General features: G+C 40.3%; 1 protein-coding gene and 1 long non-coding RNA gene across 3 annotated transcripts; one reads left to right on the top strand and one right to left on the bottom strand.

Annotated features, from left to right (window-relative positions):
• Positions 1-5,841: 5,841 nt before the first annotated feature.
• Positions 5,842-10,415, bottom strand: LOC124187118. Of its 2 annotated transcripts, none has more exons than XM_046579377.1 (5): positions 10,342-10,415; positions 8,455-8,956; positions 7,549-8,070; positions 6,877-7,077; positions 5,842-6,529 (listed from the first exon to the last, which is right to left on the bottom strand). In XM_046579377.1, exons 2-5 carry the CDS (start codon positions 8,953-8,955, stop codon positions 6,158-6,160), a joined length of 1,596 nt encoding a protein of 531 aa, XP_046435333.1. In that variant the 5' UTR covers position 8,956; positions 10,342-10,415; the 3' UTR covers positions 5,842-6,157. The 2 variants fall into 2 exon arrangements, with proteins under 2 accessions (XP_046435333.1, XP_046435332.1); XM_046579376.1 differs by lacking the exon at positions 10,342-10,415 and adding an exon at positions 10,068-10,147.
• Positions 8,906-16,788, top strand: LOC124187129. Its single transcript, XR_006871774.1, has 3 exons — positions 8,906-9,036; positions 11,286-11,522; positions 16,645-16,788. It is a non-coding gene; the product is annotated as an uncharacterized LOC124187129 (long non-coding RNA).
• The last annotated feature ends 13 nt before the right edge of the window (positions 16,789-16,801 follow it).

Genomic DNA, 16,801 nt, shown 5'->3' with positions numbered 1-16,801 from the left:
GTCTTACTCAGAGTCTTATATACCGGCCAGGGTCAGCAGGCGGTTTGCCGGTTTTGATCGTAGGAAGGAAAAGACCTTGGACAAAAGTCCCCCTCCGGCTTCGGGGCACCAACCTTTGTCAAAAGCCCTTGAAATCCAGGCGTCCGATCGGAGGAAGCGATCCTTTTTGATTCCCGACACTTCCGGTTCCGGTAAAGCTTAAGACTCGTTTACTCCTTTCGTTCGTCGCAGTTTCGTCAAATCCTGAATGACAAATATTCGTCCTTGTTTAGGGAGAAATTTAGCGAGCGATTACGAGAGCTGATAAAGTTACGTTTCGAAATTCGTTGATAAGCAAATACTATTGACCTAGTTTAAATTTTACGGAACACAAATAAAAATCGGGAGAAAAAAAACAATGCGAAGGATGAAAAGTTTCGACAAACTTTTAACAGTTGAATCGCGTTCGACGCACGACGCCTTCACGTTTCTTTTATCCTCATTTGTAATCTCGTTGGCTTTTGCAATTTCGCAATTTCTTACCGAAACTGCAACGCGTTACAAATAATTGAGTTTGGAATAACACGCGTTTGAAATTTACGATGAAAATTGGAGCAGGCTTCGTCGTTCGATTTCGCGTAACGAAATCGTGATCGGCGCTCTGTGATCTGAAAATTAAAACGGTTAGAAATTTTTTGTCCACCTCGGACTTGTTTTTAAAATTTCATTGTCAGCGCGAGTAAATAAAAGTTGTGTGATTTTAACGATAGTTGAGTATAGTTGGAAACGAAGTTTTTTTTTAGATCATTTGACAGTTTTGAGGAATAAAAAAATTGATCAGCAATTGGAAATCATTTCGTTTTTCGATTGAAAAAACAAAAAAAAAAAATGATCTCAGCAACTAAAGGCAGAATTTTTTATACAATTTGTTCACTGCTGATATTTAGATTGTTATTTAAAATTCTTATAATCTCAAATAGTTGTCAAGTAAATCGCAGCGGATGAATTTCATGAAACATTTGAGACTGAGAGAGAGAATACGCATCTTTTACGAGAAAATAGCCCGCGGCCAGGTCGTGCAACGATCACTGTAAACGTAGAGAAACGAAGAAGGGAACGTATTCAAACACCTGGCGACAACGAAGGTGCGTTGTCCTGATATTCATGTCAGTGTCGCAACCTTGCCCATAAAACCTGTCGTCCTTGCCGATATAATAACTCCTGTATTATTATTTCCGGAAGAATATTAACATAGTTGGATAAACTTGAATTTTCTTTCAGGTGATCTAAATTTTTTTAATAAAATTCTACAAGCGAAAAGCGGTACGATAATGTGATGTAAACGAAACTATTGATGAATGAATTACGTTTGAATACGAATTTTGCTAGTTTTTTTTTTTTTTTATACATATTCTAATTGAATGAGGTAACAATTAATCGTCCTCTGAATTGCAAATTGTTCGTAAACTATGTTTCGACGAGTTAGCGAAGTCGTTGAATTCGTTTTTGCATTTCGGTTAGCTACATTGAATCCGGATTTTGACCTCAAATTCGTTATCAGCGACGAAAATAAGTCTTGGATGCTACTTTTCATAAAAATCAAAATAACATGTTTTTTCCTCACTTGAGGCACAAGCAGTGAAATTTTTTCAGTTTTCGAAAAATCGTTTCATAGATTCTCATTATTTTATGAGCTTAAATTAAATTCGATAGATCTTGTTATCGTTGATATAACTCATACTCTTTCTATAAAATATACGATTATCACGAGTCTCAAAAATTAAGTAAGACCGTTTGATTTATATTTGAAAATTAATTAAAAACGTAAAATATTCATTTAACAGTTGAATGACAATTCATATTATTACATATATTGATAACAATACCAATCTTTAATTTTATATTTGAAAAAAAAAAAAAATTAGAAAATTTTCCAAGTTAGAATTAAATTCAAATACACATATTTTGATTGTCTTCAACTATCGGTTGATTTTAGAACTATTTTTTGAGCCCCAGTTTCATCAATTTTTTTTATTACTGTTCTACCGAACTGCACACGCGATGCATCCTTAAAGCCGATCGGAACCGTCGTTTAATCCTGCACGCAATCCCCTGCAAACTGCCGAATTCCGAGCAGCCGAGTAATGAAATTCCGGAATTCCTGTCTACCGCGCAAGTACAATGAGAGCAGAAATTTGACAATATAACTGTGAGATGCCAGGTGAATTCCGCAAGTCCAGTGACGTCTTCAGGCTTCTAAATTTTGCGAATTACGCGTTGCAAATTCCCCGTCGGTGTTTTACCGATCGTCTTAGTCACATCAGGTCTCGGCAGGAAGAAAGAGGAACAGAAAAATCATCGTAGCGATTTTTCCTAGCCACATTAATCCCGTCGTAAGTAGAATTCTGAAACCGCGATTAAAGTTTCCGGTGAAATCTTTCAGAGCATTGGCATCATTATACATATATAAACACTCGCGAATTCGTTTTATTCTTCAGTATTCTCGAACAGCTCGGCAAAAATGATTCGCCGAGTTTTACTGCTCGTCTGGATTTTATTCGACTCGGCGAATTCAAAGGCCACTTGTCGCAGGACCGGAAACGAAATATTCTGCAGAAACGCGGATCCCGGTGTCGTCGAGCGGCTCTCGTTCTACTATAAAAACGACGTCGACGTAGTTATAACGAATTCGTCAATTCCGGTCCTGAAAACCGACGTCTTCGCAAAATTGAAGCCTGTGCAGAGGATGAGTTTGGTCAAATGCGGCATCGAGGTCCTTCAGGAAGGATCCTTCCGCGGTTTGGTTAACCTAACGCACTTGAATCTTGCGCAAAATTCGATCTCCCGTATACCAAGGGACTTTTTTGAAAACTCGACGAGCTTGCGGTACTTGGACTTGTCTCGCAACGTCATTCAGAGGCTTGAATTTACGGCTAGGATCGCAAAAGCTTCGCCGATTCTGGCCTACATCGATTTGTCGAGCAATCTCCTGCGGAACTTGAGCTTTTCGGGCGATTTTACCAGCCTGGAAACTGTCAACATGGAAAATAACAGCCTAACTGAATTCCAGGTCGAAACGATTGTCCGTTTTCCGAAAATCAAGCGGGTTTTCTTTTCCGGAAACCCGTTCAATCGGAGCTACGAGAATTTTGTAAGTTACGTTTTGTCTTGCGGTAACATCGACGTCGATTCGAAAAATTGGACAGCCGAGGACAGTTGGAATGTTCGGGAAAACTCGACGCGCAGGTTCGGCGATTCGGAAATTCTAAGGAACGATTCTACCCGCTCGATTTCCCGCATCTTTGACGACGACTTCCGTTTGTCGTCGGAAATCATCGAGTCTCTGAGTCCCGCGCAACTCGCCAATCTCGTAGACCGGATTTTGATACTTCGAAATTTCACCCTGACGGAGAGAAGGATGCTGGAATTGGACCGTAAGCTCGTTCAGGACGAGTCCAGGAGTGTCAAGGACGAGCTTACCAGGATCGAACAGATCAGGAAAAGAGTGGCCGAGGTCTTCGGGAAGGCGAGGAATGAGGCGGTTGACGAATATGTGGAAACAGTGAGTCGGAAGCGGAAAGATAATTTCCTTTTTAATTTTTTTTCCTTCAATATTCCGACGAATAAACGTAGATTGTAAAGAGAAAAAATATTTGCAGAGTTGCGACAGAATACCGAACGACTCTTGGTGGCGGAGATTCAAACGATGGAAGTGCAAGCTGCTGTACAAATGGATCAGGCGAATTACTAGTCGATAATGAGTTATCGATCGGCGGATAAATCTGTTCGGGCAGTTTCAGAATTGTCGGCAATCTGATCTCGCCGATTTGCGTGACTTCAAAACTCGACGATCGATCGGCTCCTTCGGCATTTAACGTCAGAGAGCAGCACTCGTATATTCGCGAATCGCGATCTCTTGCCGTGCGAAATATTTCGCAATCGAGGTTACGTGAGACCATCGAGCGACTCGCAAACTCCGCGCGAATCTGAGAGTTCGTTGACTTCTGTGTCACGCTTAAGCGATGCAGAATGTCATTGTCAATGATACCTTGTTTCATTTTAAAACCGAGTGAGACGATATTTTTCAGCAATCATTTAACGCTGCCTGGGTCAATGAAATCGCACGTCAAGAATCCCGAGGTTTTTCATTAACGATTACTGAAATTCGATGGAATGACGAAAATTTACGGACAAGCTCGTCTTTGATACCGTTTCGTATTCAAGAAGCGAATGAGCCCGAATCGCTTCCACGTAAGCGTGAAACTTCCTCGCTTACCTAATAATTATTCCACTTATATAGCTGCAGCGAAACGTTGACATTGCATCCAAACTTTCGATCACTCGCTGAAAGCTCATTGTTATTTAGGACGTTCGATTGCCTGCAAGGGGCGGGTGAGCGAATTTAAGATACATTTCCGTATCGTCTCGAAACTACTCGATCAGTTGTAAAAGTATTGTAATAGTCGAAGCGAACGATTTTTGGTATGATGTAATTGCTGAAACGATTTCTAGCACATGTAAAGTCTCCAAATCGAATCAAGATTTTCCCCCCCATTGAAACGCAGATTCAAATTCAAACTTAATTTCAAGATTTTATCTGAAATTTCGATAACAATTTTTATTTCCAAGTTCAAGTGATTTTAGTTGTAATAATGCTGCGTTTTTTCGTACTTTCGGATTCGCTTCAAAGAAAAACAAAATCAACCCACGCAAGAAACTTCTTTGCAGTAAAAAAAAAAAAATAAGCTATCTATGAGTGTCGATCCAAACGAATTTTGGTTCTCATATAATTACCTTGTGTAATCGTCACTGTGATTTTTGATGACGAAAAGAAAGAAAAAGAAGACTTAGAGTGTAATAATCAGTGTACGAGGCTGCAATATGGAGCGTGACAAAGCTGCCGCAATACAAGTTCTCAACTTGTCCGTAAGTTGTAAATTAAAATAAATTACACGCGTGCAATTGGTAACGAGTAGAAGTTGAATCAGGCGATATAATAACTGACAAAGTTAAACAGTTTAAATTAGTTTGGTTAAAAAGTGTCCTGCATTAATAATGGCAAAAGATTTATGCAACGTGAAATAGCTGCCGTTGACCACGCTTAATAAAGATTAAGAAAGAATGAAATAAATCCAATGTGAGAAATACGTCGGCCACGGTTTTTTTTTTTTTTAACTCATTAATTTATTCCTCTATTTAATCCTTACATTATTTATCCGCGACTCAAACGCGGCCGCAAATAAATGTGTTCGCTCCCTGCACGCTTATACGTATTGTGGGAATTACGGTGAAAGGCGTATTTTTAATGAGGCCTACCGCTGCCAATGCGTGTATCCACACCGTTTATCCAAGTGGCGTAACGAAAACCTTGCTCCAAATTTACTAATCGTTGTCCGCGCTGTCTCAACGCCTATTTTATTGGGCGTGGGCTTTTAAGATCACCTACTCCTCAAACCTTGCAAGACACACGTCGCTTATCTCATTCGTCACCTTATTCACCGTCATTCATTGTGGAAATAAACCGTATAATGGACGTCACTTACCAGCAGCTGTGGTTTATAGACAAGCTGACTTACCTAATACGTCATGAGCTGATTGTCAGTCTAAAAATAAAGTAATGGCTGTTTTATGGATGCCTGGTCATTTTGTAGAAAATTATAAGGAAAGTGAAAGCCATATTTCCGTTGATTAGTTCACAGAATTGAAAAGTTATTGGTCCAAAAATGATAAATTTTTTACGGATTTTACTTAGTGTATTCACGGTTATTTATTTTTTTCTTCTTTTGAGTTTCTTGCTCTTCGTGTTTTACAGGAGTCGAAAACAGTAAAAAGGATTGAACAAAATGACTGATAAGCCAGGTGTATAGACAATTGATTTAATTTATTAAATTCATAAATTGATGATACATACAAGATAAATCGTTTGATTGATCGATTATTGGCAAATATTTACACCTAAGATTTCGATAATATAATACAATGTGTATTTTATATGTATATGTATAAAAGTCGAAGGATCGAACACCGCGGTGTAAAATGAGTATCACCGTCGTTGAAGACGAGTGTCTACACAATCCATCCATCAATCAAATCCATCAATCTCTCGCAGTGCGAACGCGGAGCGATTAGCGGGCTGTAAAAAGCTGATGCGCCGAAATTTCCGGGGACGATAAAACCCTCAGTGGTAATATCCGTACTCGGCGGCGGGTGTGACGGTCTTTTGGAAAACGGGGACCGAGGCGTGGGCGACGGCTGGTGCCAGGGCCTTTCCATAGACGGGAACGGACGTTGGGACCTTGACGTGATGGGTGCGAGCAGTCTTGATGACGGTCGGCTGCTGGTAAGAGACCCTCTCGATCTTGGTAGCCGGCTCGACGACGTCGAACTCCTGGAGGGTCTCGATCGGCCGGCTAACGACGACGCGTCTCGTCGAGACGCGCTCGCCAGTCGGATGAGCGTAATCCGGAGACGGAGTTGCGGAGAGAACGCGAGCACGGACGTGCCCTGCGTCACCAACGTAGCTGGCGGGACCTTCGCGGCCGAATCCGACCTGCAAGCACCAAAAGTTCAGGGTTAAGTAAGCCCGTCAACCATCAAATTCACAAAGACCCAAAGCCAACGTTGACCGAGTAGTCGAAGTGCCGAATGGTCAAAGCTCCGAATGATTGAATGTCCGAATTGTCAAAGATCTGAATCTCATCAACTTTAACATCATGTGTGGTAAACGCTTCTGGACACATGCGAAGGCTAGTGACGCTTGGAGTCCTTACCATTCGAAGCTTGGACCATTCGGAGATCGAATCGTTCGATGTGACAGTTTGCAGTGTCATTGTTAACTTTGACAGTTTTGAGTTTCGACCTCCAACTGTCTATGGGAAATGGTTTCATTGCACTCACCTCAGCCACTCCACCTCGCGCTGTGAGCAGCTCAATAAGCTTGTGCTGGTTAGCGTGGGCCTCTTCTGGGCTCGACTTGACGCTCGGTACAATCGCTGGTCCAGCTTCGTGAGCAGCCAAACGAGCGACGTGTTTCTCCAGCGGTGATCCGTTCGAGTGCGTCACTACTCCGTGATGATCTCCAGAGTGAGCGGAGTGGACCTTGAATGGGGCAGTTAGATTGGTTCGTTATCGGTCTAGAGCGCCTTGAGACGCTGGAGGCAAATCAATCGATCAGACGTCGTACTGGTCTCGAAATTTTACGCTCTACAGTATTGCCACTTGCTGGCGTTGTCAAGTTCCGGTCTTTCATGAAGCAACGAAGGTTTTTAACTTGGGTAGAATCATCACAAAATGGGTAAAAACAATCACAAAATCGTTCAACGAGCTTTTCAGGAAATGGTGATTCATTCGGTGGTGATTTTACCTGTTTCATAATTACGAATTCAATCCGGATTGAACAATTATGACAACCATAGTTTTCTTGATCAATACTCAAGTTGACAAAATAAAAGCAATACTGATCGCAAACTTGTTTTACACGAGTCACCGAAAGCAATGCCTTGACTCAAACAGCACCGTCGTCTAAAATGTAACCTTGTTCTTACAGGAAAAATTCTAGTCTCATTCTACCTGGGCAGATCGTTCAGCATTAATTTCGGCCTTGAGGATGTCCTGCTGATGCTCGAGGTCTTCGATCTGGCGTTCCTTCTGCCTGAGCGAAGCTACGGAGTTCCTGAAGTTGGCGTTCTCCACGATCACCGAGTCGCTCTCTTCGTAGTGCGGAGCCACGGTGGAGGAGACAAAGACTGGAGAGGGGGATGGAGACGATACCAAAACGGGGGCCGGGGTCACGTGGACGGCTTCGTGAGCGTAGACGGGGGTCGGTGTAGCGTGGACGAAGCCTGGAGTCGGCGTCACGTGGATGGTTCCGTGGGAATGGGCGTCCAAATGATGCTCATGATGGTGATGATGCTCGTCTGCGACTGCGCTCACCGACAGAGGAGCGGCGTGCTCGAGGGCCTGGACAACGGTCGGACCCTTCTGCACCTTCGACAGAGGCTCGGCAAGTTCCACAAGCGCTGTTCCAGCTGGACGCACCACGACATGCTCTTCGATGTCGTAAAAGTGCTTTTGGATCGCTGGTCTTCGCACCTGGAAACGAGGTCAGTGGTGTTGAAAGAGTTTTTGGAAATGTGTTTTTTAAATGTGACTCGTACAGCATTTCTTATGGGCCTTTGATTGAAAAAAGCTCAGACTGGTTTGGAAAGGATCCTAAGCGTGGCGCGTACTCATCGAGATGTAATTTCGAATGCAGGTAACAATCCCGAACAGTCTTGATCAATTGCACGGTATCTTTGGAATTTCAATCAATCTCTACTTTGACCGCTATATCTTTACTTATGGAATTCAAATCTGACTTTTGACCATTGGGACTGTAGAGACAACGGTGAACCCAAACTTCAATCAGACTGAATCTAGTCCATTCAGCGTTTAGTACCTTGACCAAGAGCATTGAAAAATGGGGAATTGGATTACCTGGAACTTCTTGGTGGCTACGGCTGGTTTCGCTACGTCAACCTGCTTCTCGACGAATCCATGCTGAGCCTCGATTTTGGTTACCGGAACTTCGGCGAGGGCTGGAACGTGCTTGACGACGGGAACCGCAGCGACGGCCGGAACTTGGGCCGTGGCGTAGCCGACGTGATGGGCCTCAACGTGAGCCGGAGCGTGGGCGGCGTACTGGAGTTGGGCCTGAGGGTAATGGGCGTACTCAAGGCCATGGGAGTGCTGAGCGTACTCCACACCCTGGTGATGATGTTCGTACTCCAGACCATGGGGGTGCTGTGCGTACTGAAGAGCGGCCTCTTCGTGTTGGTACTCTAGGTTCGGACCTGGAGCGCTAACCAGCGGAGCACCGTGAGGGGAAACTCCACCGACATAGTTTACTCCGGCTGGGTTCAGGTACGGAAGTCTCACAGCCACGTGACTTGACACTGCCACCTGCAGGAGCGCAGCGACCACTGCGAAGGTCTTCATCCTGGAATTCACAGGTTGAAACGTTTTCTCTTGAGATTATTGCTGGCGAAACTCTCATCGTTAGATTGGAATGGCGGAAAGGTAATGGCCTCGGTTTATTTATTGTGGCAATTGTCGATCAGGTTATAAAAAAAATGTCTACCATTGCATAGATAACAGAAATTTAAGTAAAAAGTTCTTGGGATGTGGAATTAGAAAACACTTTCATATTTGAGCCTTGATATGAAAAGGGAACCAGAATTATATGGTACAATTATTATCGTTGCTCATGTACTTGAAGCTAAGTTTTTTTTTTTTCACCATTTCGCTGAATAAGTTGGGAATTCAATATTTCATTCGGTTACTCTTGCTGAAAATTTCCGTTCAGATTAAAAATGTCCGATTTTCAAGCACATGTGAATCATCAAGAATCCTAAACATGGTTTCTCTCTTGTTCGCTACAGTTTCTCAACTCATCTTGAAGTGTATTGATCTATTTTGAATATTTTTTTTTTTTGACAACGTTTACGCTTCCGCTGAAATTTAGTTGTTCAAAGATAACTTCTAACCTCAATCAATAAAAGATTCATAATCTTCATGGAAAAATTTTTTACACAAACAATAAACGATCTTCTAATCTATGACACATAGTGCCAACAGATGCTTGAATACGCTAATATTCTATGGATCAATGAGCCTGATAGTAGCTTGTGCAGATATTGAATATATCGTTGAATATTGATCGACGTTCACAACGCATGAAGTATGTTGAGATATCATAGAAGATATAACTACTTTCCAATTTCATGGATACTTGTTAATTATTATAGAATGCAGACATGATCTAGATTCAAGTTGCGTAACTCGATCGAGTCATTACTGAGAGTCGGGCGCTAATAGACTTTGACCACTTCGTTCTCGGTCTGGATTAATAAATTTCACCAAGAATTTCTCGAGGGTTTCAAAAATCGAATTGTACCAAAAAATCGTGTCAGCAAAGTGAAAAATTGAATTAATCAATAAGAATATGACAATAATTGAAGAGGAGTCGAATTACAATTGAAACCAGTTATAAAATATTAACCATCGTATATTTTTTTGCTAAAAAAAAGTATATGACGATAAAAAATTACTGCTGCACTTGTTGGATCCGGTTCACTGGAGAATTTTTACGGTAACATATATTTCTGTAGAACATAGTCGCACTGATTGGAATAGAAAGAAAATGATCACATCGCACGCGAGTCGAAGAAATAAAAATAAAGAAACAGCTTATTCGATGGTGTATTTAGATATAAAATGAAAAATTGAATTTTCGATGATTCTGCACCGTTTCTAGGCAAAATAATGCGACAATTATGACCTCTCGCAAATCTATCAAACGTTCTTTTATGTTTAGTCGCTCACCTGAGAGAATGTTTCGAGCGAGGGTAGTGGAACTGTATCCTGTTGATGGCTGAGCGGTGTTCTTATATGCTCACGTGAGGCCCAACAGAGCGGGGCCCCTCCCTCCTGCCGGGGGACGCGGGCCCCTCCCGACAAGGGCCCGCAGGTCCGGAAAGATCTGGGTCGAATTCGATGCCGCAAAATTTCACTCTCGGATCATCCGATCGTCTGTATTTTTGAAATTTATTTGTTTATTTACTTTTTCATCCTTTTGCTGTCCGAAAATCATCCTTTGGCGATAGCTGAACGAGGAAGAAATATTTGAGTCGATGGAAAAAGAAAATTGAATTTTAAGAACACGTCTGCGATTTTCAATTCGTTTATTTTGTAACAAATTTTTTTTATTTGAATAGTTACAAGTAGTAATTGAAATTGGAATTTTTTTTTATATCATCCATAATTTCTTACATATATAGTTAAATGTATGATTCTTTCATCACCCCGTTTTTTGATCTTCTAAAATCGATTATGATCGATGAATCGGCTAGCAGCTGAAAATTCTGAATGTGATTTATAAATTATGAAATTCGCGTGCTCGATATTCCCCTTCTTTTGAGTATCCATATACCAAATAAAACATGTCCACGTGTTACACAGTGGTGTAATTCTCGCCGTAAATATCAAGCGATCGTTATTCGACTCGATCAATGCGTATTAATTATTCCGAAAAAAAGAGAGCTGTTGTACCGAAATCGGTTTGGCAAAAGCGACTTTGTTGTAATTGACGGGCGTGATTTCACTCGTCCAAGATAAGAAAAAGAGTTATTGATAAAAGAAGAAGAAAAAAAAAAAAAACAACGACTAATGAATATTAAAAAATGATGCGTGAATAAAAAACCGAGTCGATTAATAAAACGCAAGGCCTTTATGGGTTGAATTTGATTTCGTTTTTATTTTCATTCCAGATGCAGATAACGCAAAAAAGTTCGTCAACCTTCAACGTTGGAAAAAATGAATATTTTTCGACAAGTCGAACGCAACGAAAATATGCAACAGCGGTATTGAAAAAGAGAAACTGTAAAAATCGTCGATTCAAACGCGATTCGTCGCTTGATTAATATGCCGAACGCATTCGAACCCCGTGTTATCCTGAGCACAATAAGCCAACGGTCTTGTTCCTCGGATTTTCACACCTGCGATTGGTAAGTTTATAAACAAGAAGTAATACCCATTACCAGAGTAGAGTAGTTGTTGCAGGCTTTTCTTGGCACATAGATCGAAAGTGGGCGCATCAATCGCAGCTGTTTCTTTTAACGAGGCGAAATCATTCTCACACGTCGACTCTTTGCGATCGAAGAACGTAAAGAAAATAAAGTAAAATAGGTAAGGAGAAATCGATCGCTAAGAATTTGACACAATCGGATTGAAGGATGAAGAATTATTATAATTAGAATTCCGAAAGGTCGATATTCGTCGAAACAAGGTTCTCTGTAACAAATAAGCGAATCAGTTATTAAAAATAAAACACAAAAAAAAAGAAACAAACAATAATAAATAATTAAAGACTGTACGCGTAGGGAAAGTTTGATCGCCCAACAGGTGATTTCATTATCAATCATGTTACGTGATCGCCTCGTCCTTGACCGCTGACCTTCTTCCTCGAGGATAGGCGTATAAATACGAGCAACGCCGAAGAGCTCGGCTATCTTTTGGGCCCTAAGATTAGTAACGAGGCATGAACCGATCGGTCCCAACTCTCGGTGCCCGTTTTGAGCCACGCCTTCTGCTCCTGCCGATCGTCAGTCGGCGGGTGAAAGGATCCGTAATTTACCACCCGGTCAATCGAACTGCAGAATGTCTTGTCGACATGTCGATTGGGAGTCTGGATCAGCAGCAGCAGCAGGGCGTAAAATCGAGACGGCCGCGAAATGTAATCGACTATCACTCGCCGATCGCAAGGCAAGAAGTAATTCTTTAACAGAGAGAGAGAGAGAGAGAGAGAGAGAGAGAGAGAGATAGAGAAGTAGCGAGATTACTTGCATGTTTGGTTTATTTTTCTTTTCGCAAAGTCTTTTCTCGCTTTTTCATCTATTTCTCTTTGTTCGCTTCGTACCCTTTCATTCTCCGGGCTCTGATCTAATGTCACAAATGACGCACGCGTGGCCTTGCCAGGAAATCGCGAAATCCTTGGAATATGAACAGAGATCCGAACGGGCGAGGGCTTCATTGCGGATTGAAAATTATCGAACCGGATGCGGAAAGGAATTCGGGGAATTGATATGATCGGCGAAAATTTATCCCTCCAAACTTTTTCACACTGATTCAAAGTTTTTACGTGTAACCACCAAAAATACTCGATTCATGAATTAGAATCGGTTAGTCCACCGTGTCTCTTTCATTCTTGCGCTATTCTTTCTCAACATAATTTGCGTAATAGCTTTGACCCAACTTGCGCCGATTTACGCCGCTGTTTGACGGGTTCAAAACCGGATCTTTTGGTTTCTGGGCCGCTTTCGGGGAACAGGAATAAAAAAATATTGGCTGACATTCGAGGTTATTAATTCATAATCGAAGTAAGAATATGAACAATATCATGGGACAAAAATTTCCAGCACTCAAAGTTATCATCGAATTTATAATGAATATCTCAACGTTATTGTTTAATAAATTTTTATATTCCCGCGTCTTTTTTTATTTATTTATTTATTTATTTATTATTTTTTTTTTGGCTACATGAGATAATTATTCATACTATAATCTGCCAGAGGTCTTAAATGTTACAGAATAATTTAAGGGGCCTCAATTCAACGCGTAGATACGTTGAAACATTTCACCAGTTGACACGTTTAAGGTGATCGAGGTCTGCATAAAGTTCAATTCCGTGTTTCTCGCAGAATGTCGAAATGCGAACGAATCGAACCGTTGCAAAGTAGGAAGGTGTAATGTACACGAAAAAGAACGCGTACGAAATGAAAAAGAAAAAAAAAAAAAATACTAGACAACTAAAAAAATCGTTCTCGGGTTTGCGTAGCTCCGATCAATGTTGCACAACGCTAAATTGTACGCGATGACACTATTTCACAGTCTGCTTTCCAACTCTGTCAAATAAGAATACAAACTAATATGGTAATTGTAAAACTGGTAATTTTATTGGACGTCATCAATTGGAATCGAAATCGAAAAAACGATGATCGATTCCTAAAACAAACTTTAAAAAGAAAATCTATTCACAATACTTGCTAGGTTGAAAGGGAACGAAAAAAAATTAAATTACGTTAATTGAAAATGAAATAAAAACAGCGGTTGAAAAATTCACAGAGATTTTGTTTCGACGAATTTTTGCCACAGCTCAATTGTTGTTTGTGAATAATAATAATAATTTACCTAATGCCGAAAAATTTTGTTATATTTTATTGCAGGATATTTTAAATTGTTTCACAAATTTTTTTGGCTGTACAAGCTGTGTGAAAATAATTATATTACGATCGCGGTTGATGTAGAAAAAAAAAACAAAAAAAAAAAAAAAAAAAGTAAGAATGAAAAGAAATAAGGATTAGGAAAAAGAAACGGTTGCAATATTTATCATCGTCTTGACTAATTAATTGCCACTAATTTATTATCACCCCGGGTGATTTATTCGGCGATTAAAATATCAAATGTACGTAATACGATTCAGCCTAGTTACCAATCGTCCAGACACATAAGTCGAAAGTTCTGTATGTAATAATAGCTTTGCATGCGTTTGCACTCGAGACACAGAGAGAGAGAGAGAGAGGTAGAGAGGAATAAGGGAAAAAAAGAACAAGTTAACGCGGATCTCAAGCAGAGTAATTGATTAAACCAATAACAATTTTCGGTCCTTGCTACGTATCTAGTTTTTTGCAATTAATCGATCTGGCCTCCGCACATTTTGCGCACCCGCTGCTTAAATCGCGATAAAAATTACTCAACAACAGCGCCTGGTAATCAAACGCGAAATGAATGAAACGATAGATCAGGGGATGAATTGCAAATATTCGCCCAACGTCACGCCCACAAAATTGAATGATAAATTTCGCGTGCCTTACAATTTGAGAACCATGCGGAATTCGACCGCAAATTGATCGCAAAAAAAAAGAAAAACAGTACGATCACCGATGATCTTTTCGTACCTTACTTTGTATCTTCATCATCAGTGAGAAATAGTTTCAAGATCGTTCCGCGTCGCTGACGATAAATGATCATCGAGTGAAATAAAATCAACCTAGCTGAAATTTGTTCAGCGATTGTAACTGAGATAAAAAAAAAATCAAGCAAAATGAATAAATCGAAGCTTCAGGGAATTCGCATGATTCAGACTAGACTGCTGCCACCGATAATAGCGATCGGTTCACTTGACGTTGAAAGGAACTTGGTACACGGCAATAAAAATCGTATCATGTTATTATATTATGTGGGAGAAAGGACTCGAATCGACGGTTATTTGCGTTAATTTCAGAGCCGCGGCCTCGGTGTCGTGTTTATTTTATTTATTTTTTTTTTTTCAATTCTTTTCTTTTTCTTTTATCACCGCGTACAAAACGCGCCCAGCATTAGGGTTTCAAAAATCATCATGCATCAGGTTTTATTCCTTGTGCTGAAAATTGTGGGAACGAAATAAAATAATGTCTTTTCATTTCTCTCTTGTCGTTTTTCCTGATTTACTCTAAATTTTTACCAGTATTTTGACATTTGCGATGAAAGTTGAGTGTTTGTTTTTTTTTTTTCGCTATCGATCTTCAGGGCTCCGAAGGTCCGCCGAACAAAGTTACGAGCCTGGCCTTCGTCGCGGATAAAAATTACGTCACACCGCCGGCTTGACCCGGAATTTATTTCAAGTTTGAGAGAACTGCAAGAGCTTGTACGCTGTATCGAAATGTATCTTGTCCGGTGAATTTAGATGTAATAATAAACTAGCTTTCAAACCACGCCTCCAGCTTCTAAATAAATCGCAATTTTAATATCGCAGTTACTGAAAGCTCGATGCAGATTGGCAGCTAAGTGCAAGGATCATATCACTCGCTTTTAAGTTCGCAAGAAGTCTATTTCATAAGTCAAATTTCGAACCGATAATGACGATGATTTATCGTCATTGTGTAAATTATTCATAAGTTGCAGGATTTATTGCCTGCTAAAAGTATCAAGCAAAAAGAAAGTAAAAAACGAAGGAATCAGGTAACGAAATACTTTTCTCCTGAATTTCGAACGCGATAATTTCCGCTGACGTTGAAACCAATTCCACCCGAGTTAATTGGAATCTTTGAAACTGTGCGAATACGGCGTGCCTCTTGCGAAAGTTATTCGATTTGCGAAGGCGTATATCACTGACAGAAAAGAAAAAAAAAAAAAAATGATCCCACCCACTTTATGGTCAGAAGAAGATTGGATATTAAAATGCAAAAGGATGCAGGACATAACTAGCCTCGTCAGTTACCTTCCCATTTTACCTTCATTAAATTTGACGAAAATTGATCGCAACTTCGCAGATTTCATCAAAATTCACCAACAAACATACGGAATAAAGTCGTTGCTTCGACGATATTGGCAGTTGTGCAATTGATCTTCAACCGCAACAAAATGGGCCAATGAATTTAAGTTAACTACAGATACAAATAAAGTTACTCTCGCATAACCGGTTGTAAAATTTCATTCATTTTTATTACCATGATCGTTGGCATTGTTACTACTAAATTATAGGTCTTATTTTTTTACTATTTTATTACCGATCGGGTACACTGATCTCAATTTTTTATTTATTTTTTTTTCGAGAGCCAAGAGTTGCAAAATTCCTGAGTTACCTCACATAATTAAACCGACTAAGATTTTCTCTTTCTCGTTTCTATTCATACTTTTTCTTTCCTTTTTTTTTTCACTACCGCATGTGAAATGTGATCTATTATTAATCAAGCATCGATTACATCTCTCTCTCTCTCTCTCTCTTCTTGTTTTGGTCAGGAATCCACTTCCATAACAAATGCTCAAATTCATTATTCAACAATCGTCTTTGTCAGATGATCGATTAACTTTTTATTTCTTACCATACTGGAAACATCGCTTACACCGATCAAATTAACGCTGTGAATTATGAACACGGAGACTGTTTGACCCCGATAATAATTACTCCGATCTATATATGCGCGAATACAGACGCGGGCACTTAAGAAGGTCCTTTTAAAACTGAACCTGATTTATTACGGGCTCAATTCAATATCCGAATATCGAACAAGGACGTCAGCTATATTTGAATGATCAATTTTTTCACCCAATCTGTCTTCTCAGTCCTTTTTTCTTTATTTTACCTTTCAGCTGGACGTCGAAGTCGTGACCAAGGACTTCAGGATCTTCTCATATCCTTCGAAAGCGTGGCAGTTGTAATCTCGCGTCGTGATCGAAAGGCGAATTGTCTCGAGGGTGAAAAATTTGGGTCAACATTTCATTCCGGAGGTAAAGTAAAACGCTGAAA

The sequence above is a fragment of the Neodiprion fabricii genome, chromosome 7, assembly GCF_021155785.1.
Source record: "Neodiprion fabricii isolate iyNeoFabr1 chromosome 7, iyNeoFabr1.1, whole genome shotgun sequence".
In the NCBI taxonomy this organism is placed as follows: domain Eukaryota; kingdom Metazoa; phylum Arthropoda; class Insecta; order Hymenoptera; family Diprionidae; genus Neodiprion; species Neodiprion fabricii.
This window is presented reverse-complemented; position numbering and strand designations above follow the sequence as displayed.